The 22,568-nt window shown below is 39.7% G+C and overlaps 1 protein-coding gene across 1 annotated transcript in view; it reads right to left on the bottom strand.

Annotated features, from left to right (window-relative positions):
* The window catches only part of LOC123701423 (protein mini spindles), a 33,462-nt gene that overhangs the window by 3,070 nt on the left and 7,824 nt on the right, over positions 1-22,568 (bottom strand). The window contains exons 14-36 of the mRNA XM_045648900.1: positions 22,016-22,253; positions 21,523-21,681; positions 20,325-20,544; positions 19,648-19,827; positions 18,792-18,961; positions 18,208-18,375; positions 17,662-17,782; positions 17,338-17,455; positions 16,638-16,875; positions 16,251-16,386; positions 15,702-15,895; positions 14,923-15,063; positions 14,313-14,404; positions 13,645-13,821; positions 12,238-12,370; positions 11,130-11,312; positions 8,634-8,824; positions 2,891-3,118; positions 2,443-2,566; positions 1,896-2,099; positions 1,384-1,537; positions 1,037-1,101; positions 631-765 (exon numbers count right to left, since the gene is read on the bottom strand). Of these exons, the coding sequence (XP_045504856.1) occupies positions 631-765; positions 1,037-1,101; positions 1,384-1,537; positions 1,896-2,099; positions 2,443-2,566; positions 2,891-3,118; positions 8,634-8,824; positions 11,130-11,312; positions 12,238-12,370; positions 13,645-13,821; positions 14,313-14,404; positions 14,923-15,063; positions 15,702-15,895; positions 16,251-16,386; positions 16,638-16,875; positions 17,338-17,455; positions 17,662-17,782; positions 18,208-18,375; positions 18,792-18,961; positions 19,648-19,827; positions 20,325-20,544; positions 21,523-21,681; positions 22,016-22,253 (3,769 nt within the window). The remainder of the gene's footprint in view (positions 1-630; positions 766-1,036; positions 1,102-1,383; positions 1,538-1,895; positions 2,100-2,442; positions 2,567-2,890; positions 3,119-8,633; positions 8,825-11,129; positions 11,313-12,237; positions 12,371-13,644; positions 13,822-14,312; positions 14,405-14,922; positions 15,064-15,701; positions 15,896-16,250; positions 16,387-16,637; positions 16,876-17,337; positions 17,456-17,661; positions 17,783-18,207; positions 18,376-18,791; positions 18,962-19,647; positions 19,828-20,324; positions 20,545-21,522; positions 21,682-22,015; positions 22,254-22,568) is intronic.

Below are 22,568 nucleotides of genomic sequence, written 5' to 3'. Positions count from 1 at the left end.
CCAATATTTTTATATAGCGACGGAAAAATAATACTGAAAGAAAATGCTGGGTAAAACCTTGGTTAGAAAAAAGAATGGCACAAGGTGCGTTTGAATTTGAATCTTTTGAAGGAGTTTTGTCACTTTTTGTCACTTCTTGGCTAAATTGTCCTTTCAAATTATGCAACTTTCTAATGATTTCATCTGGAGTGGTATTAAACATTTCGCTAAGTTCAACATGTAGTGAATTTGTTTTTACGCGGTTTTTGTATTCTTTTTTTTTGTAGTCCCACAGTATGGGACGTGCTTCAAAAGCGGTAATTAAAGCTTCTACCTCGTTTGGTGACCAGATTTTATTTTGTTTTTGTTTAGAGGACATTGTTTTGGTGAGTTCTCAACTTATCAAAATAATTCAATAAGCTGCGAGTCGCTTCCGTAAGCAAACTCGAACACGTTTAGACTTGTAATTTTTAAATTTACGAAAGTTGTAAAAAATTACAGTAAGTTACTTACAACGAGTGTTTACACTTGAAAATTTATCGTAAGTAGCTTACGTAAGTGACTTACGTAAGTAAAACTTACAGGTGTAAAGGCGGCCTTACACAAGCTATTTATAAACATTATTTTATACAATAAACTTAAAAATTTTACCTCTAATTGTGGATCGATACTATGAGTTCTTGGCAAGGTGTTGTCATTGATGGAGTCTGTAAGCGCTCGATTGTCGTTCACCGGTGTTCTGGGTTGAGACGATGGGTTCGAATCCATTTTGAGACCAGCTTTTACCTGGTGATAAAGACATAATTGAAATCATTCATATCATTCAATGACTAAAATTGGTTATAGTGGATCTCAGTTTCAATGATTTGTACACAATAAAAACTATTCACTTATTTAGTATATAATAAAACAATATAATTAACATTAAATACGTCAATTCATGACTTCTAAAAGTCATGAATAAAATACCAATGTAAGTCTAGATACAAGAAAAAATTTAATATTTTTTTTTATGTGAATAATATTAGTTTGGTAAGTAAGTGAACAAAGTTATTACCTGCAAAGCTCGCAATCTCTCTAAGAAGTCGACGTGTGATTTTTCATCGTTTTCGTTACTAACATCTGAAAATATAGAAACCTTATAATGAGTCCAACTCATATTATAAAGTTTTAAATCATCAATTTGTACACCTTTAACGTTAGCAATCGAAGAAATTTAAGAAATTTTAAGAATTCGTAGTGTAGTTATAACTCGCGCGAGTTAACTTGAAAAGGTCCTGTCCCTTTCACTCCATTCTATTATCACGTGAGAGTGAAAGAGACGGGTATAGATAGCAGGTCTCAAGTTGACTCGCCCGGGTTGTATATAGTTATAAAACAAATATATATCTATGGGTAGTTTACCAATATGCTCTGCCTTAATATCCGGCTTGTATACAGGGTGTGATCGCATTTTACGCTGCTCGGCCACCTCTCGCAAACCGCACTCGACGTAGTTGCGGAAATAGAACGATGAGCCCGCCATGAACGTCCAGATATCTACTTCTGGGTGACGCTCCTATGGGAAAAATAATAATATTATATATGTACTGTTTGATAACATGAAAAATTCATCTAAACTAGAGAAGCTAGAAAACTTATATAATATACAAATGAATGCAAAGATTAGTGTTTAGATTTTTCTTCTAAGAAGACATGAGCTAGAATTGAAATAATTAGAATTAAAGATTATTCCGGAACTAATTGAAACAACGAATGAATTAAACATACTTAATTGTGCCCTATATATCAATAAATATGTGGTTATCTAAAATTAAAGCAACCTAAACTCCTATCACAAGTTATCCACAATTCAAAACAATACAATATGCACCATAATTTTATAGACCAATCACAATAAACACACAAAAACTCACCCTCAAATCATACAACTGCGCAAGCGCCTCCCTATTATGCTCCTTAGATCCGATCCTCTTCAGAATAAGAGCTAATTCTTCATGCAATGCCCGTGGTAATCTTCCAGAAGTGAGGGCAGTGTTCGTGACACCCATTCCAAGGCTTTGGAGGCTTCCGTTCATGTTGTCTGGCGGTGCGTCCTTCTTCTCGTCCAATTTTAGTTGCTGAAATTAATTTATTACATTTACTAATAGAATATAAGTTGAATATTTAAGAAATGAAATCTAAAATAGCTTTTCTGTATTCATTACTAAGACGTACCGACGTACATTCATTAAAAGGTTGACAAGAAATGTCCTAGAGGGGAAATATTAAAACATTCATCCGAATTTATTAATTAGTGGTGTTCCTCATTTCGTTGTAGTAATGTTCTTTGTATATGCTCATTAGAAACTCTGCCCAATAGACGCGTAGGCAGACTTTTGCTTCAGACAATTTTTAATTAATTTCCCTTATTTTCTTTACAGTTATATGCACATAAAGTCTCGATAATCTTAAACAACATACCTTCAATACTTTGTGCAAATACGGATACAGATCAGATTCGTTAACATCAGGTATCTGTGTGAGATGGTTGGTGATGGACGCGCCTTTCATCTTCACCAGTGTGTGCACTAGCGTTTTTACCGTCCTGTGGAAAATGTAATGTTATGTTTAATTAATTAAAATAAAATAAGAAACAGTTCTTGTGGTTAAAAATGGAAATAATATAGTGTTGAGAAATATCAGACAGAACAACTAAAACATTAGACACAAGCATTGCGACTTGGAACTACACTAATATTTTAAAGTGGCAAGATTTGTAATTTTGGTATGTAACAAATAAACTCAAAAACAACTTTACTGTATATTTTTTAGAAAATATATTCAAAAACCACAAGAACTTCAAGTACATATTTAGCAAGAAACATAAGCCTTTTTTATATTTTGTGTCAACAGGAAAAAAAAATCTTACCTGTATGGTGTATCACTAATTTCCGGATTTTTCTTCCAATAGCTATTCGGGTATGCCTTATAGAACAAGTGTATCTTGTACAGTACTGCGTCATAGTCTATCGAGTTCACTTCCCACGAGGAGATCATTTTGAGTGTCTTCCAGAAACATTTGAGCAGTAGATCTTGATATCTGGGGTAGGCTGGATCGGATTCGACGATTGAGTCGTGTAGGAGAGAAACTATTGCGCTGTAAGAAAAAAAACGTGTGGCAATCGGGGACTGCCGCGGTAAAGCTATTGCATAGCCTATATGCCTTCAAGGCACACCTCCGCCCGTCGGAGTGGGGAGCGTTAGGTTTTTTCGTTACGGAATTTCTAGATTCGGTCACCGCGCTCAAGGCCTGCGATAGAAGCTATGCAATAGCTTAAAATTGTTATTTGATTTGCAATTCTAATATTTTACTAGTATGGTTTGCTTGCATGCATGTTATAAATAAATCAATGTGGATGAAACATTTAAAAATCTAAGTGCTTATTACGCAATTATGTAGTATCAATTCGAAATAACATTTCAAGGTTTATATTTTCATGAATATAAGCACGTGATTTAGGTATTTTTACTTATTAATAATAATTATCCCTAAACTACTATGATATATAAATGTTTAATATAGCAATTATTATTATTAGATAAAAAAATAATGAGTACTAAAAAATTTGTAAAAACATCTACAAACACTAACAAAGTAAAGTTTGGCTTTCATTTTTATCAAACAAAATAAATTAAGTGTCAAATTTGGCTATTCATTTGCATTTCAAAGAAAAAATCGTTACTACGGAAAATATTCTAGTTCATGTCGATAAAAAGTGTAAAAAGTGGAAAATATACCCTGAAGTTCATGTGTGATTGTTATCCAGTGAAAGTGTTGTGTTTTTCGCAAAAAGAACTAGTGCTGAATCCTTATAGTGACACTTGAAACTTTTTGCAAACTACAGACTACCCTCATCATTACTCATTACACCTTACTTTCTACTGTCAAGTGTCAAGTGAAGATGACATGACATGACATTGACATGACCATAGACTATATTATCTGAGTTGCCACTAACTAAATAAATAATAATAGAATATAAATATTATTACATTCTAACTTTAAATTAATAATAAAAAAAAAATAAAAAATAATAATAAAAAAAAAAATATATATATATATATATATACACCGTTGCATACGCCTACTTGTGGGAATGGGCGTCACACTACAAGTGACCTTAATGTTTCGACCCGACCCGTGGGAACAAAAATGAGCGAAACCGTAAAACCAACTGACAATAGCTTACCCGATAGGTCAGATAAAAATAACCCTAAAATATTAACACAGCAACTTTTCCACAAGGGAATATTCATAAATAGGCCAAGATCCAACTCCTTTAGCGGAACATCTAACCCGGAAGTGAATCGAACAAACCTAATAAGCACTGCTAGAGAAACAAGTAACAACAACAATGCACATCACACTACACAAGACCAAGAATGGACACAAACCAATAGTTCTAAAAGGCAAAGATCTAGCCCAGAGCCAACTCAGCGCAGTCACAAACAATGTAAACTAAACTACTGGCTGGCAGCGCCAGGAATACCAGTGTCTAACAGTTTTAATGAACTAGACACTGAGGAACCTACACTGACGACTGAAATATCGCCTACGCTCAAACCATCAAGACCTCCTCCGATGTTCATTGACAAAGTTAGTAACATCCAACCCTTACTTCAACTGCTTGAAGAAGTCGCGCAAGGAGACTATGAAGTCAAAGTCCTACGTAACGAAAGAGTAAAGATACAACCTAAATCAGCCGAGTCATACTCTACCATCTACAAAGAGCTTCGGAAGAAAAATACAGAATTCTATACTCACCAACCAAAAGTAGAAAGAAGTTTTAGAGTTATTCTTAAACACCTCCACCCATCTACTGACAAAGAAAGCATCAAAACAGCCCTTGAAGAATTGAATCATAAAGTTCGAAATATCTGGAATATCAAAAACAGAATATCAAAGCAAGCTCTTCCAATGTGGAGCATCGATCTGGAGCCTAATGTAAACAATAAGGACGTATATAAAATTAGATCCTTACTCCATTGCCGCATAGTCATCGAAGCACCAAGACCAAAAAGAGAAATTCCACAATGTTCTAACTGCCAGGAATATGGCCACACTCAAAAATTCTGTCACAGGCAACCTAGATGCGTAAAATGCGCTGAACCACATCATACCTCTCAGTGTCCTCGAAAAGAAAGATCAATCGATGTTAAATGTATACTGTGTAGTGGGAACCACCCCGCCAATTATAAAGGCTGCATAGTGTATCAAGAATTGCAAAAAATTAAATTTCCTGTACCACACCCTATAAGGAAACGAATGATGGACATAAGAACGAGTCAACCCGATGTAAAATTACATAGTTCTAACAGCAAAAGAACTTACGCTTCTGTCACAAAAGGTGCGCAACAACCTAACATTGAAAATAATAATGAATCAACCATAAACAACAAAGTTGGAACTAACGGCGATCTAAACGGTATTCGGGATCTATTAACAACTCTTATGAACCAAATGCTCATTATGACAAAAACGTTAACCGAAGTCATTGCCAATATCCAAACACATTCACTGCACTAATTATAGGCGTATGGAACGCGAACGGCTTGTCACACCACTCAGAAGAGTTGAAAATATTTCTCAAAATGAACCACATAGATATAATGCTTATCTCCGAAACTCACTTCACATCAAAGAGCTACCTAACAATAACAGGTTATACTATATATCGCACAGACCACCCAGACAACAAGGCCCATGGTGGTTCAGCTGTTCTTATCAAATCGAAGTTAAAACACTACTTTCTGGGCTCTTACTCAAAGAATTATATTCAAGCAACAAGTGTAGTAATAAGTGACTGGGTCAGCGATATTACGGTTTCAGCACTATATTTACCACCAAGATACACTGTAAAAGAAGCAGAATTTAACGACTACTTTCAAACGCTTGGTCACCGTTTCATTGCGGGCGGTGATTATAATGCAAAGCACACTTTTTGGGGCTCCCGGTTGATATTACCTAGAGGGCGAGAGCTTCTCAGATGCATTCAAGCCAAGAATCTCGAAGTTGTGTCTACTGGACAACCCACCTATTGGCCATCTGACAAAAATAAAATTCCGGATCTTATAGACTTCTGCATCACCAAAGGAATCCCCAAGAACAACATCACCTGTCAAGGTTCCCTAGATCTGTCCTCCGATCATTCCCCAATTCTAGTAAACGTTCAAACTGTCGCAGAAGCACAAATAGAAAAATGTACACTACACAATAAAAACACCAACTGGCCACTTTTTAGGGAACTTGTTGATAAAGCATTCACTAATCAAATCTGTTTAAAATCAGCGGATGACATAACAAAAGCAGTGGAGTTTTTCAATAGTAGTGTACAAGATGCAGCTTGGTCGTCGACCCCGCCATCGAAACCTCCAAGGACAGATAACCTTGTCCCCAGACACGTACTTCATAAGGTCGCCTTAAAAAGAAAGCTACGTAAACAGTGGCAAGAAACCAGAAATCCCAATAATAAAAAGCAGCTTAATCATATCATCAGAGACTTGAAGCATACACTAGATCTAGATCGTAATGTAAAATTCAGCAATTACCTATCGGGACTGGATTCCACCGCTTCCTCAGACTACTCCTTGTGGAAGGCCACCAGAAAACTAAAACGACCCGTCAGAATATCACCCCCCATTAGAAAAACAGATGGAACTTGGGCCCAAACAGACCAAGAGAAGGCTAAGTGCTTCTCGAATCATCTTACGAACGTTTTCTCTCCTCACCCATATGAAGGCCCATTAGATCACCTGGAAGTTGTCAACAACCTTCTGGGCACAGATATGGATACGGAAAACCCCCCGCCCAAATTCTCAAAAAAGGAGATAAGCAATACTATAAAGTGCTCTAACCCAAAAAAAACACCTGGTTACGATCTTATCACCAATCGTTTATTAAAAGAGCTGCCTGAATCGGGAATGATCTACCTAACGTCTCTTTTCAATGCCATAACGAGGCTACGATTCTTCCCTGATCAATGGAAGGTTGGGATGATTATTATGTTGCTTAAGCCAAACAAAAAACCTGAAGAGGCGAAGTCATATAGGCCCATAAGCCTACTACCGATCGTTTCTAAAATATATGAGTCACTTCTACTGACACGCCTGCTACCGATACTCGCGGAAAATAAATTAATACCAGATCACCAGTTCGGGTTCCGCAGCAAACATGCCACTGTAGATCAGGTACATAGGCTCACGAAAAAAATTATGGAGTCCTTGGAAACAAAAACATACTGCTCTGGTGCTTTCTTGGACATATCCCAGGCATTTGACCGTGTATGGCACGATGGCCTACTCTATAAAGCTAAATACTCACTACCAAGTTACCTGTATGAACTTATAAAATCATTCCTGGAAAGAAGACACTTCATTGTCCGGGAAGGAGAAGCGTTGTCCGAGCTGTGTCCTATAAAGGCGGGAGTCCCTCAGGGCAGCGTGTTGGGACCTGTACTATACCTGCTCTTTACTGCCGATATACCGACACCCACAACAGTCATCACAGGTACATTTGCCGACGATACCGCTATCTTAGCAACGCATAGTGACCCAGTAATAGCCTCAGAGATACTTCAAAAGGCACTTAATGAAATCTCCCAATGGCTCAAGAAATGGCGTATGAAGGCAAATGAAACAAAATCTGTAAACGTCACGTTCACTTTGAGAAGAGGCTTATGTCCCGCAGTAAAATTAAATGGCATTGAAATTCCTCAAGCTGACCATGTGAAATACCTCGGAATTCACCTTGACAAGAGATTAACCTGGCAAAAACACATCTTCACTAAAAGAAAACAACTTGGGCTGCAGGCTAGAAAACTGCACTGGCTCATCGGTGGAAAGTCCCAACTGTCCCTTGAGAACAAAATATTAGTATATAAGGCTATCCTAAAACCCATATGGACATACGGGATCCAACTTTGGGGAACCGCGGCCAATTCCAATATTGAGATATTACAAAGATTTCAAAACAAGATGCTAAGAATAATGACAAACTCTCCGTGGTACATACCCAACGAGCTCCTCCACCATGACCTAAAAATCCCTACTGTGAAACAAGAGATCCAACGATACGCAAAGTCATATAAAGACCGCTTAGCGCACCACCCTAATATTCTCGCCCAGACCCTTATGGGCGAAGATCATCAAGCACGACGACTGAAACGAAAAATACCTCAAGATTTAGTCCGCACACAGTGACCACACTGTTATAATGAGGATGTGACATAGGTCACATACCGTGCATGCCAATAATGATATGTCCAACATGCCGCTTATTGTCCCAAGCATGATGGAGACAGATCGCAGCAAAAAAAGATTAAAAAAAAAAAAAAAAAAAAAATTTATCAATATTGTACGAACTGGTTAATGGTAAAATAATTTTATGACATTGAAGAATTTATGACTTTGAAGTAAATGTAAACTGAATTGTGTGTGATAAGTGTGTGATATAATCGTGTAAATCGCAGTGCGTTCGACTAATCAACTTTTTTTTAATATTTGCACACCCAATCAATGGGTATAATGTATTAGCCACATAATATTGTAATTAAAACATCTATAATGTGTACTACATTTGAATTTACACTATGTTCTAAACTCGAGCTAGTTACCATAGCAACGGCGTCCTGGGCGAGTGCTCGAGCACGCGCACGCACACGTTGTTCAGTATGCGCACGAGCCGCTCGGCGTCGGGCGGCGCGGGGCGGGCCGGAGCAGCGCCGAGCAGCAGCAGCAGCTCGCCCACCAGCGCGCGCAGCGCTGCTTCGCCGACTGACCCGCCGCAGCCCGCTGTCTCGTAGAACTGTAACGTTACATTCGTTGAATTGCGACACGTATACATTGATATAATAACTGGTGTCTACTGAATACTTGCTCATCTCGAAGAACTGCAATACCGCATTATTGACAAAAGTTTAACTGCGACATGCATATAGTGATAACCGGTGCTTTTGTCCACTGTCTTATAGAACCGCATATTACATAAGTAAAACTATCACATTCATACATTTAAATAATGATAACCTGCATCTTTGCTCGCTGTCTTGATGCTATTCCTATTATACAGACAATGAAAAGAGACATCACACCTCAGCAACACCATCTTGTAGATTCAAAGTAAACACGCATTATTTTTCATTGTTATAGTTTATAGTGCGGGCGCAACGTATTGTCTCGTCCCTCTGTCTGTCTGTCTGTTTGTGTGTGTATATGCTACACTCAAAACCCTGTACCAGTCAATATGCTTATTGACGGTTATTAAGGTTATTGACTAAGGGCGTCGGTTAATATCCTTATTGACTGGATTTTTACACTAATATTATAAAGAGGAAAACTTTGTTTGTTTGTTTGATTGTAATGAATAGACTCATAAACTACTGGACCGATTTTAAAAATTCTTTCACCATTCGAAAGCTACATTATCCCCGAGTAACATAGGCTAGGTTTTATCCCGGAAATCCCACGGGAACGGGAACTATGCGGGTTTTTCTTTAAAAACGCGAAGCCGCAGGCGGAAAGCCAGTATCTGATAAAATCAGTTAATAAGGATATTGAGTGGTTCAGGGTTTTGCCTGTAACGTATACAGTGTGGCCGCACCGTGGTGAGCGCGCCGGCGAGGTACTTGTAGGCGGGCAGCGCGCTCGCGTCGGGCGGCGCGGTGCGCAGGCGCCGCAGCTGCGCCGCCACCGCCGCCACCAGCCGCGCCTCGTGGGCCGCTAGTGCTGTGTGTGTGTATGTGTGCACGCACCGTGGTGAGCGCGCCGGCGAGGTACTTGTAGGCGGGCAGCGCGCTCGCGTCGGGCGGCGCGGTGCGCAGGCGCCGCAGCTGCGCCGCCACCGCCGCCACCAGCCGCGCCTCGTGGGCCGCTAGTGCTGTGTGTGTGTATGTGTGCACGCACCGTGGTGAGCGCGCCGGCGAGGTACTTGTAGGCGGGCAGCGCGCTCGCGTCGGGCGGCGCGGTGCGCAGGCGCCGCAGCTGCGCCGCCACCGCCGCCACCAGCCGCGCCTCGTGGGCCGCTAGTGCTGTGTGTGTGTATGTGTGCACGCACCGTGGTGAGCGCGCCGGCGAGGTACTTGTAGGCGGGCAGCGCGCTCGCGTCGGGCGGCGCGGTGCGCAGGCGCCGCAGCTGCGCCGCCACCGCCGCCACCAGCCGCGCCTCGTGGGCCGCTAGTGCTGTGTGTGTGTATGTGTGCACGCACCGTGGTGAGCGCGCCGGCGAGGTACTTGTAGGCGGGCAGCGCGCTCGCGTCGGGCGGCGCGGTGCGCAGGCGCCGCAGCTGCGCCGCCACCGCCGCCACCAGCCGCGCCTCGTGGGCCGCTAGTGCTGTGTGTGTGTATGTGTGCACGCACCGTGGTGAGCGCGCCGGCGAGGTACTTGTAGGCGGGCAGCGCGCTCGCGTCGGGCGGCGCGGTGCGCAGGCGCCGCAGCTGCGCCGCCACCGCCGCCACCAGCCGCGCCTCGTGGGCCGCTAGTGCTGTGTGTGTGTATGTGTGCACGCACCGTGGTGAGCGCGCCGGCGAGGTACTTGTAGGCGGGCAGCGCGCTCGCGTCGGGCGGCGCGGTGCGCAGGCGCCGCAGCTGCGCCGCCACCGCCGCCACCAGCCGCGCCTCGTGGGCCGCTAGTGCTGTGTGTGTGTATGTGTGCACGCACCGTGGTGAGCGCGCCGGCGAGGTACTTGTAGGCGGGCAGCGCGCTCGCGTCGGGCGGCGCGGTGCGCAGGCGCCGCAGCTGCGCCGCCACCGCCGCCACCAGCCGCGCCTCGTGGGCCGCTAGTGCTGTGTGTGTGTATGTGTGCACGCACCGTGGTGAGCGCGCCGGCGAGGTACTTGTAGGCGGGCAGCGCGCTCGCGTCGGGCGGCGCGGTGCGCAGGCGCCGCAGCTGCGCCGCCACCGCCGCCACCAGCCGCGCCTCGTGGGCCGCTAGTGCTGTGTGTGTGTATGTGTGCACGCACCGTGGTGAGCGCGCCGGCGAGGTACTTGTAGGCGGGCAGCGCGCTCGCGTCGGGCGGCGCGGTGCGCAGGCGCCGCAGCTGCGCCGCCACCGCCGCCACCAGCCGCGCCTCGTGGGCCGCTAGTGCTGTGTGTGTGTATGTGTGCACGCACCGTGGTGAGCGCGCCGGCGAGGTACTTGTAGGCGGGCAGCGCGCTCGCGTCGGGCGGCGCGGTGCGCAGGCGCCGCAGCTGCGCCGCCACCGCCGCCACCAGCCGCGCCTCGTACGCTGCCAGTGCTGCCCCGCGACCGGACACTAGCGCGCCCGATATCAGGGACAGTGCACGGATCGCCGCCTGGTAGACAAACATAATCATTTTATTTTTGACGTGCCAACGTCTTATAATTCGAAAGAGCCGGCTGCACGCACGAAAAAACATGACTCATGCGGCGTTACCTCGCTCTGAGGCGTTCCGTGTAAGGCTTGAAGTGCAAGCGAGAGCGCGGAACGAGCGACAAAGAAGCACAATCGGCCTTAAGACATTGTCACTTTCAACTATCGTCAGTAAACCGACTTTACAGACAACCAATTTTTTTGTACAAGAACATAACAGGTCATACATGCTTTCATATAAAAAAGTTCTAAAATTCTTTATCTGCACAACATGTTATATTATTAAAAAACACAACATATAAAAAAAACAAGTCTCTCCCAAATGAACTAATTTACCTATATTATAATAAGAAAAAAAACTAATAAAGCCCACATTTCTTTACAAACTTATTAGAATGAAATTTTTCGGTGACGTTTAACCACACCCCGCACACTCCATACAAAATTATCGTTTTGACAGTCACACTGTAGAGAGTGCAAATGTGTGTGTTAACAACGCTTTAGGGTTCGCACATTAATTGTAACTAGGGTAAAGAAATTCGCGTTTTTCTGATGAAATACATCCGTAAACAGCACAATATCTAACCATTTTCTACGAAAAACGATAATCACAAATCCAAAATAATAAAATTACTGTAAGTCAATTTGATGTTGTCAATCTTCGTTGCGTATCGTCCTTACGGAAAAATGCGGACCATCTATAGCGTGATCGTGCGGGGTGAGGTAAGTGTTAAATTTTGGCGGGAGGCGGAGTGTCCGTTCTGTAGCGTTTAGCTACTACTATGTATTCTGTGGTTAACGGTAAAACTATTTAAAAGTATATTTATAAATATTTAGAAGCATAAAACATCGATGAAATGTTATTATTATACCAAAGTAACACTCACATTCAAATCAGGACTAGCTATAGAGTGTATGGTGTCAGCTAGCTGCGAGTCGTCCACAGAGGCGGGCACTGGTTGCGCCGACACTAGCGGGTGTGGCGCCGTTGCACGGGGCGGGGATAGCGCCACCATTGAACTGTTATAAAATTATTATTAGAAATTTAGAACACTCTAATGAAATTAATCAATGTCATTGTTGATATTTTACGCGGCTTGTATTATGTAGTGATATGTTTCAGTGTGACTACTACTCTAGTCAGTCAAAACAATTTATTCACAATAATTCCAAAAGTTTTCAAATTTCGGTCAAGTGAATGGTACATTGGGACGACAATAAATCTCATTTTGCAACCTTGTCCGCAGGTTGCAAATTTAATACGTGATATGAAATATTATATCGAAAACTTCTCCAAGTTTGCAGAACTTTTGTAATTTTTTTCACGACCATACAGCAAAAAAATAATTTATTTGCAATTTTAACAATGTTCCGGACTGCGGACAAGGTTGCAAAATGAGATTTATTGTCGTCCCAATGTACCGTTCACTTGACCGAAGTTTGAAAACTTTTGGAATTATTGTGAAATTTTTGATTTCGAATGTCGATACTGACTGATGTATACGTAATTGTGCAAAATTATATCGTTTATTAATGTAATTTTGCGATGTGATAGCAGTAAGGTTGGCCGTATGATGTTAGGGTACGATATAACGCTGTCTTGTTAAGTTGCAGTGTACTTTGACGATCTGATGACGGTGCAGCGTGACAGTGTGATAGTGAAGATGTATCGTAAAGTGGCAAGTCAATGCGATGTAGAATAACGTTTTGGTGTGTAACGCGTTTGTAAGCGTATCATGCAGTACATGGTTGCGCACGTACGCAAGTGTGTACGCACGAGTGTACGCAGTGTACACACCATAGAAATCTAAATAACAAGATACTAGAACTGCTGTAATGTCATGATTATTATGAAAACCACTTAAGGAAAAACGGCATTATTCCTAAAAAAATACTAACCGATGAAATGTTATTCTTTTATTAGTATAATTACAACTTATGGAAGAATTTCCGCAATGGGATAACTATGCTGAAACACACCATGTTTACACACATACGTCTCGAAAGCAACTGAACAGCGACGAACGCACTGGTGGCTTGGAAGTCACCTGAGTGGCGACAAGGTCACGCGCGCTTACGACTTCCAGTGTCTTGTTATTTTGATTTCTATGGTACACATCTATGTTAGAAAATGGTTGAAATTTATCCATTGTTTAACTTTTAATAAAAAGTACTAATAAGTAAGGCCGTTTATGTGCAACGCGTTTGTAAGTATATCGTGCAGTACACAGTTGTGCACGTACGCAAGTGTGTACGCACGGGTGTACGCACGGGTGTACGCAGTGTACACTCACCTGGGTCTGTGCGGGGCGGAGAGCGCACGCACGGGCTCGTCCAGGAACTTGAGGTCGAGGTCGGGCAGGTTGGGGCGGCGCACCACGGGCACGGCGGCGTCCAGCCGCGCGATCAGCTCGGGGTCCAGCCCGAACGGGCCCGTCACCGTGCGCACCTCCTCCGCCCTGGACACCGCGCTTTAGTTGTGGACATTAAACAAATTTACTATCAAAAATTTTTTTATGTTCGGTGCAATGACCACCGAACACCCTAGTCAATACTAAGTATCGCGGGCGGCGTTTAACATAAATTAAGTCAGTCCACAAAACAACATATTACCGTCGCGACGCGTAATATTTTAACATTAAACATAGAATATAATTATAACATTTATTTAACGTCACGTACAATTTAAAAAATATATTAGGCCGTACTGTAACCATAATTGTAACGTACGCATGCGTTACAATGATGTTTACAGTACGGCCCATTCATTTTTGTAAAATATTAATTTAAAAATTTACATAGAAAAGTTAGTAATATTACTAAACTTTTTTTTTATTATACATAAACTATAACATGTTATAGAAATAATTCACAACTTGATCTCACTCACATCTCTGTCAAAATAAAATAAGACAAACACAACATTATTCTACACAAATATCAATAAAAAAAATCAACTCACTGCTGAACTGGCGGTGGGGGCGGTTCATCCTGTTCCTCCTCCTCGTACTCCACGCCCGGCGTTGTCTCCACCGTGATCACACGCTCGTTTTCCTGCGAGTCCACCATCACACACGTTTTATTATAGGTACTACTAATAGTATATCATATTTAACTTAACACAGTTCACGAAAAAGTTGAACACATCGTAGCCAGAGGTCATAAATAAAATGTAAGGAAGCAATCGTACGTAAAGTACGAAATACCGCTCGCAGTTGTAGAGACCGAATATAAATTTGACAACTATTTGTATCGAATGATTTTAAGAATGTGAAGATTACATTTATTTGTGATAACATGAAATTATAGTGTATTGATAATGTTGATTAGAATGCGCGATAAGACGGTGTGAATGCAAATTTTATCAATGTTATTCATTTATAATTATTGATATGATATCAGAGCGCCTGTCTGATTTCGATACGATAAAATCTTAACAAATTTTGGCTTACTTTTACTCGTAACAAAGAAATAAATATTAGATGGTATTCTGATTCATACAATTTTTGATATATAATTTATTTAGGGTTATTTGAATGTTTTACATACGAAGTAATTAACATAAAAATTACCTCAGGCATCTGTTGTTGTTGTAAAATCGGCTTTCCACTCGCCGAGAGAGGGACAACCATAGATCGTCTCGCTTCCGCGCTGCGTGTTTTCGTCGCGCGCTTTATACGCTCTTCTAAGAGAGACAAATCTTTGTCTGATATCTGCAAAATTAAAATTTGTTGAATGAAGTTTCAGTTTTTATTTATCCTACTAATATTATAAAGTTTGTGAGGATGTGTGTGTGTGTGTATGTTTGTTACTCTTTCACGCAAATACTACTGAACCGATTACAATGAAATTTAGCACACATATAGAGGGTAACTTGGATTAACACATAGGAACGGGAACTATGCGGGTTTTTCTTTGAAAACGCTGGCGAAGCCGCGGGCAGAAGACTAGTATTAAATATTTGTATTGAATATATATGTGGTATACTTAAAATTTTACAAAAATATATCTCATATTGAAAAAATATTGGTTTTTTGTGCTTGTTTATATTTCGTTTTTTCATTTACCTACATTCCATATAAACATGCACCTCAAAACGACACTAAACTGACAACATCAATCCATCGACCAAAATTTACGCACATCTGGCAATATCAACTACTTATTACTATATTTGGTAATAATACATAATACTATATTTTGGTTGCCTGGAAGAAATCACTTAAAAGTGATAAGGCCGCCATCTGTGCTGTGTCTTCTTTTAGTGTAAGTTTTCTTCTTGTAATTTTTTTGGCAGTACAATAAAGTATTTAAATAAATAAATAAATATTTTTCTGCTGGCAACACTCACCTGCCCGATGCTCTTGTACACCTTCTCGCCGTCCAGGAAGTACGCGCTGGCAACACAGTTGAGCGCTGCGGATCGCACCGCGTTGTCCCTGTCGCCGATCAGTCGCGCGATGTCGCGCAACGATGCGCCACCACCGCCCGACATTACTGTTGAACCGTACGTCTCGAGCAGGTGGTTGATGCATTCGAGACACTCTGGTAGAAAAAAATGTTATTAATAAGGTATTATGGTAAGAGTAAAATTATATGTTAAAACAGATAGGTGTTGTCATGGTCAAAAGATTATTGGCCAACTGTTGGTTGATTATCCGTATTCAGAAAGATATTATGACGCAAATGTAACAGCAAATGGTTTTTGAGTTATTGCACATAATATCAACACGTAAAACTATAATTGAATCTATAAGACGACAACTTTGCTAGTAACATAATATAAATTAGAAGATTTATGCAATACTAACGAAAAACATTTTATATTAACAACAAAAATAGACAAAAGTTATTTAATACCAGAGAAATATATTAAAATAAATCAATAAATTCAACTTACCAGCTCTTTGCCTCGCATTCTTTGACTTCAATCCTTCCATCAAATATCCAAACAGTTTTGTAACAGAGTAAACCACACAGATTTGTCTGAACAGAGCCTTGACGCCATTCCTCACTGTGTCTTTGGGATCACCCACCTATGAAAATATTTAATTTTGTATTTCACATGGCAAAATAAATGAACAGGATTTGATGATATTTTATTACCGATATTAACATGTTTATTTGAATGCTTTACTAAAATTTTACATATAATGAATTTTTAACGCACACAAAAAAAAATTACTTTTCACAATCTGGCGGCAATAAAATTGAATGCTGAATGAATTTTTTCAAAGTTAATAATTAACATGCGACTAATAATAATTTTTTCAGAATAAACACATACCTTCAACACCAAATATGGTATAAAGCAGTTCGCTTCATACTCGGCCATGGTATAATCACTATCAATCAAGTACTGGAACACTTGGCTCAAATACTCCAATCCCTTTAGTATCACCGATGGGTTTGTGTCAAAGAACCGTAGTGTCAACCATTTGAGTACTAGATCCAGGTTAGCTGTTAGCGCTGAACCATTTTCGTGTAAATCTTCTGATAATGCTTCTATGGCTTTCAAGTGATACCTGTGTGGAATAAGAATATCATATTGAAGATTGCATATATTATCGACTAGCTGTGCTCCGCGGTTTCACCCGCATTGCTCCACTGCTGTTAGTCTTAGCGTGATGCTATATAGCCTATATAAGCCTTCCTCGATAAATGGGCTATCTAACACCGAAAGAATTTTTCAAATAGGACCGGTAGTTCCTGAGATTAACGCGTTCAAACAAATAAACAAACAAACGCTTCAGGTTTATAATATTAGTATAGATTGTAATAAGGTTGAAAAAAGACCTATAAGTTAAGTATTTTAAACCCATATTTGGTGATTCAAAAATAAATGAACTGACGATATTCGTAAGTATTTAAGGCACTAATGATTTGATTTATAAAGTGTATTTGGGTATATTTATTATTGACAATATTTAATTTACCTGCAAAAATATATGAATCATTATAAATTGAGTAATAAATTTGTATCTTACCTAAAATCACTGTGGAACATATTAGCAATAAGTTGCTTGTTCATGCCAGCACTATTCATTTGATCCTTTAGTAGATCAAAGAATTCCTCTCGTGGCGTTGTGAAATTCCATTTTAAAACTGAAATAAATACCGATAAAATAACTCATACATCGCCAATTAATTTAGGGGTAAAATTTAAATTTAACGACTACTTTATATATGTTTTCATAAGTATTTTTCTGACAGATTTATAAACTTACGAGTTTGTGGTAGCATATAATTTGCTAAGGACTATTCTCACTTTTTCAGTACATATTTTATTGATATAAATTGATGGAACTTACCCTTTAACTTTTGATCATCGACAATACGTTGATTCTTGGCATTATTGTTAGGCAGTAGCGGCGTGCAATCTTCGTCTTCTTTTTTACCGCGACTGCTTGCTGACGCTGGTTTTGCTGGGCCCTATATTGTAAAGTTATAATTATTATAAGACTATAGACGGAATTTCATATGAAAATTGAAATCATAAAATATCTAATCCTACTAATATTCGAAGTGCGAATGTTTCTGATGATGGATGTTTGTTACCCTTTCACAGAAAACTATGTGACGGATTTGAATGAAACTTTACACAACTAACATTAGAAATAACACGTGAACTATCGAAATACTTGATTTTGCCCGAGGGTTCGTCTGCGGGTGAAAACGCGCGGCACAGCTAGTAAATCATAACACTTATTATAACATTGTTTTCTTATCAATTTATCCCAAAAACAAACAAGTTTTATATGAAATAGGGTAGATTGGATCGAGCTTTTTCTAACACCGCTCGCGCTAATACTATTCATTTTAATCCTGGCTGTACAAAACCAACAAATAACAATTACCTTAGTCTTAACAGCAACTCCCTTCTTCTCAGCCTCCTTCTTCATGGCTCCCGCGGATTTAACCCCCCTTGGTTCTTCTTTACCTTTGGCCTTAGCGGGTAGTGGCTGTACCGGTAGGTTAGGTCGAGCCTTGTCTAGTACTGCTAATACTACTGATTTTGATCCTGGCTGTAGAAATAGAAATATGACGGTTAAAATGGGCAAGAACAAAAATAATACATGTAGAAAGCATAATTTGGGCTTTTATACTGCTTGAAATTAAATCTTTTACACACAGTAGGTAAAGCAATTTTGTTTTGATTAATTTTATTCGTGTAATTGTATAAATATATATCATTTGATCAAATGTTTACTGAAAATTACCTAATTTTATAAGTAGTACTACCACTTTATTATGTCAACACTTTGCACTAAATATAATTTTCTAAACCGTTTCCTAAATAAGATTAGTAGTTGTATGAATACATTTCAAAATTTGAGTTTGAATATTTTGACTTATGCTACCGACTTATTCTCTATTTTGACGATTTTCTTCTCTTCTAAACCAAAATCTATAAATAAACGTGTCTTGTTACACAAATTACCTTTAGTTTATCCAGCTGTTTGTGCATAGGCTCGTAACCGAGGTGCAGCATAAACGGCAGCACACAATCAGCGGCCGCTTTTCTAACATCAGCCGACCTATCTTCCACACCCGCGTATAGTAAAGCCACGCACACTGAGAGCTCTTCGCGCGGGAACGAGCGGGGTGGTACTGGGGATAATTATATTAATTATGACTTAATTAATAAATAATGATTGGTAATAATTGCTCAATTTGAATTTTAATTGGGACGAGACATTGAAGTTTATGCTGGTTTTAATTTATCTTTATACGAAGATTAATGTATGTGTTGCAGTTTTGTTGATAATTAATTTAAAATGAGTGTACAACAAAATGTTACAAAAAATGAAAGCACGTGTCAGAAGTGAAACTTCTTTGATAAGATTCAAAGATACCAAAATCTTCGCCTTACTCCATGACGTGACGGTATTACCATGACGCGACCTTGAAATTTTACTTTCGACGCATCTAAATAAGTTCCACTTTAAAAATCATAAATATTGAATGTGATTTAATATTTTGCAGATTTTTAAATGGGCGCTCCGTTTCACCAGCCTGCTAAAACTCCAAATAAATAAAAAAAAAGACTTGTGGCACTCGGGGACTGCCGCGGTAAAGCTATTGCATTGCATGCCTTCAAGCCACACCTCCGAGCCCGTCGGAATGGGGAGCGTGAGGTTTTTTCGTTACGGAATTTCTCGATTCGGTCCCCGCGCTCAAGGCCCGCGATAGAAGCTAAAAAGCTTAAAAAAAACGAACAACGCGGCAATTCCACTCCAAAAAAAAAAAAAACATTCCAAATTCCAAATTCAAATCCCCCGGCAGTCGGCACTCACTGTTGGGCAGCTTGTCGGCGAGCCAGGCGAAGAGCGCGGCGCGCAGCACGGGCGAGCCGCTGCGCAGCGCGTCGTGCACCATCTCGCCGTCCAGCGCCGCCGCCGCGCCCGCCTCGCGGCACCACGCCTCCACGCACGCCACCGCCGCCGTGCGGATCCACTGCTTGCTGTCGCCGAACGCTGTGTAACACGACTCGTGGTTAGCTGGTAATGTATCTACACTAATATTATAAAGAGGAAAACTTTGTTTGTTTGTTTGACTGTAATGAAAAGGCTCATAAACTACTGGACCGATTTTAAAAATTCTTTCACCATTCGAAAGCTACATTATCCACGAGTAATATAGGCTAGGTTTTATCCCGGAAATCCCACGGGAACGGGAACTATGCGGGTTTTTCTGTGAAAACGCGGGCGAAGCCGAGGGCGAAAATCAAATAATAACTAAAATGACAGAGTTAATACTTATTTCTTAAAACATTCACTTACATGAACCATACAACACATTTATCATAAAAATATAATACCAAAACAGTAATTTAATAACTCAGGCCCCGGAATCACAGACACAATAGAAAATATATTGTGTCGTGGACCGATCGGGCCGCTTGGGGCTCAATAGGTTAAACAATTATTGATAAAAAAACAACAATAAAAAAATTGTTCCTACAAAAATTTACCTTGAAAGAATCCCGGGAAGAAAGTCCGCACGTGCTGCTTACACTTCGGCCCCATAGACGTGGCTATCACTTCACATATCTGTAGTGCACTCTGCGCAAGCTTAGAGTTGGAGTCCAGCAGTCTTGCTGCTAGGGCTGCTGGCAGTTCCCCGAGTGTTGGTTTGATGGGCGCCGAGTTTAGAATTATCGCTTTTAACTTGTCTAGCGCTTCGTTTCGGACCTGAAATATAAACAAAATTGTTATATAAATAACAAACAATAATTTATAGTCCTTTCCACCTAAGATGATTTCTGTGACACATCGATTTTTGACACGTGTAGAGATGTCTTTACTGAAATCGTATCAATTGTTTCCGATAATCGATAATATTTTATATGGAAATGAAATCGATTTGAATAAAGTACTAAAATTAGTTTTTTCGGCATTTCGCCAACAATTAACTAAGGAAACTTAGCAAACAACAGCAAAAAAAAAAATTCAACAATAACAATTAGTAACAATAACAGAATACCACGTAAAATATCAATATAAAAATGCAACTGGTATACAAAGCTGACGCACTCGTACAGACGATTGACTCGATTGACAAACGATCACAAGATGGGCGCCGATTATATGTTTTCCAACTCTATGATTTTTCAACGATCCATTTCATGTACACGAATTGCGTAGGTATTATAATTTTGTGTTATTTTATTTTATTTTTCATTATATTAAACTAAACATTACTGTTTTTGATTTATAAGCTTAAGATGTTTCATTTTTATATTTTTGGTAATAATGCCGCCATAAAATAAAAATACTATGCACTAAAATTATTTTGGCGTTTTAAACATAAAATACGTAATTCGGAACACGACGAAGTGTCACAGGAATCATCCTACGTGAAAAGGACTATAATTTCATTATAACATATCTATATGTTTTTTTTTTTTTTTTTTTTTTTTACTTAGGATAGGGATGGGGGTTATAATGAAATTAAATTATTGATGATCTCATCATCATCAAAAGATAGTTTTTTATGGGTTTTGTTATCCTAGAACTTTCAACTGGGTTTGGGTGAACATTTTGATAATAATTTTTTTTATTTGAATATGGTGTCTCCCTTTAGTCTCAATTTAGTTTAGTATTGAGAATTTTAAAAGAGTTTAATCAATTTTTTTTATTCCATTTGTATTGTTTTTTTCTTTTTTATACCTTCCAGTTCTTATCGTTCATCTCTCCCACGAGCGCGTCAGTGATGAGCGGCGCGATGTCGGTGCGCGGCCGCGTGTCCTCCACCACCGGCGGCTCATCATCCGCTGCGTCTTCGTACACGTCTTCGAGTTCATCACCCACCGAGCCTTTGCTTGCGGACTGGAAACAATCATGTTATCTATATTCATACTGTAGAGATGAAGCCTGCTTGAACACAATGAATTATGCAAAAATGGGAAAACATTGCTTGCTGTTTTCTCAAAACATATACAAGGTTACGTCATGCTAGTTGCTATATGAAGTGAACTAAATCAGCAGTTTAAAACAACCATTTCATTGATAGCCTAGGCTCTTTATTAATCGCATATACAACATTAAACAAATTTATTAGCTGATGCAACTATTCGTATAACATTTAACAAGGCAATAATAAATAACAATTTTTACACGTAATTTCATACTTTTGCAAAAGTTTCATTATAGTTTTAATTACCTTACTAACACGTCCCAATTGTCGTGTAGGCGTGGGTGGTGTGCTATTAGCGTATTTATCCATTTCCAAACTGATCAGCTGTTTGGTGGCCGGTTTCTCGCTATCAAAGTGGTTGAGTAATGATGGGCCAGTGTATAGAGATAGCACACCAAGGAAGTTAATAGTTGATGTGCGGACGTTTGGATTCGTGGCGGATAGAGCCTTCTTGCTGTGCGCTATTATTGATTTGATGTTCATTCTGTAAATAATTAATAGAAATAATATTTTTGAGTGTGAAAATGAGTAATGAGGCACCAAAAATATTTACTATTATATTGTATAGCAAGAATGTTATACAAAAATAGTTTTATAACACAATACATTCATATAATAACATTTTTAAGCTCACATACATTATTTCATCCAACTAGTAGATTACGTGTAGAAAGAGTTTTTAAGTTTGTTAATTGATATTTATAATATATTAATTAATATTTCGAATTTAAACTTGACAACAAAAAAATAAAAAATATCTAATGAAATATATAATATATATCTGTCATTATAATCACAA

The sequence above is a fragment of the Colias croceus genome, chromosome 21, assembly GCF_905220415.1.
Source record: "Colias croceus chromosome 21, ilColCroc2.1".
Classification (NCBI taxonomy): domain Eukaryota; kingdom Metazoa; phylum Arthropoda; class Insecta; order Lepidoptera; family Pieridae; genus Colias; species Colias croceus.
This window is presented reverse-complemented; position numbering and strand designations above follow the sequence as displayed.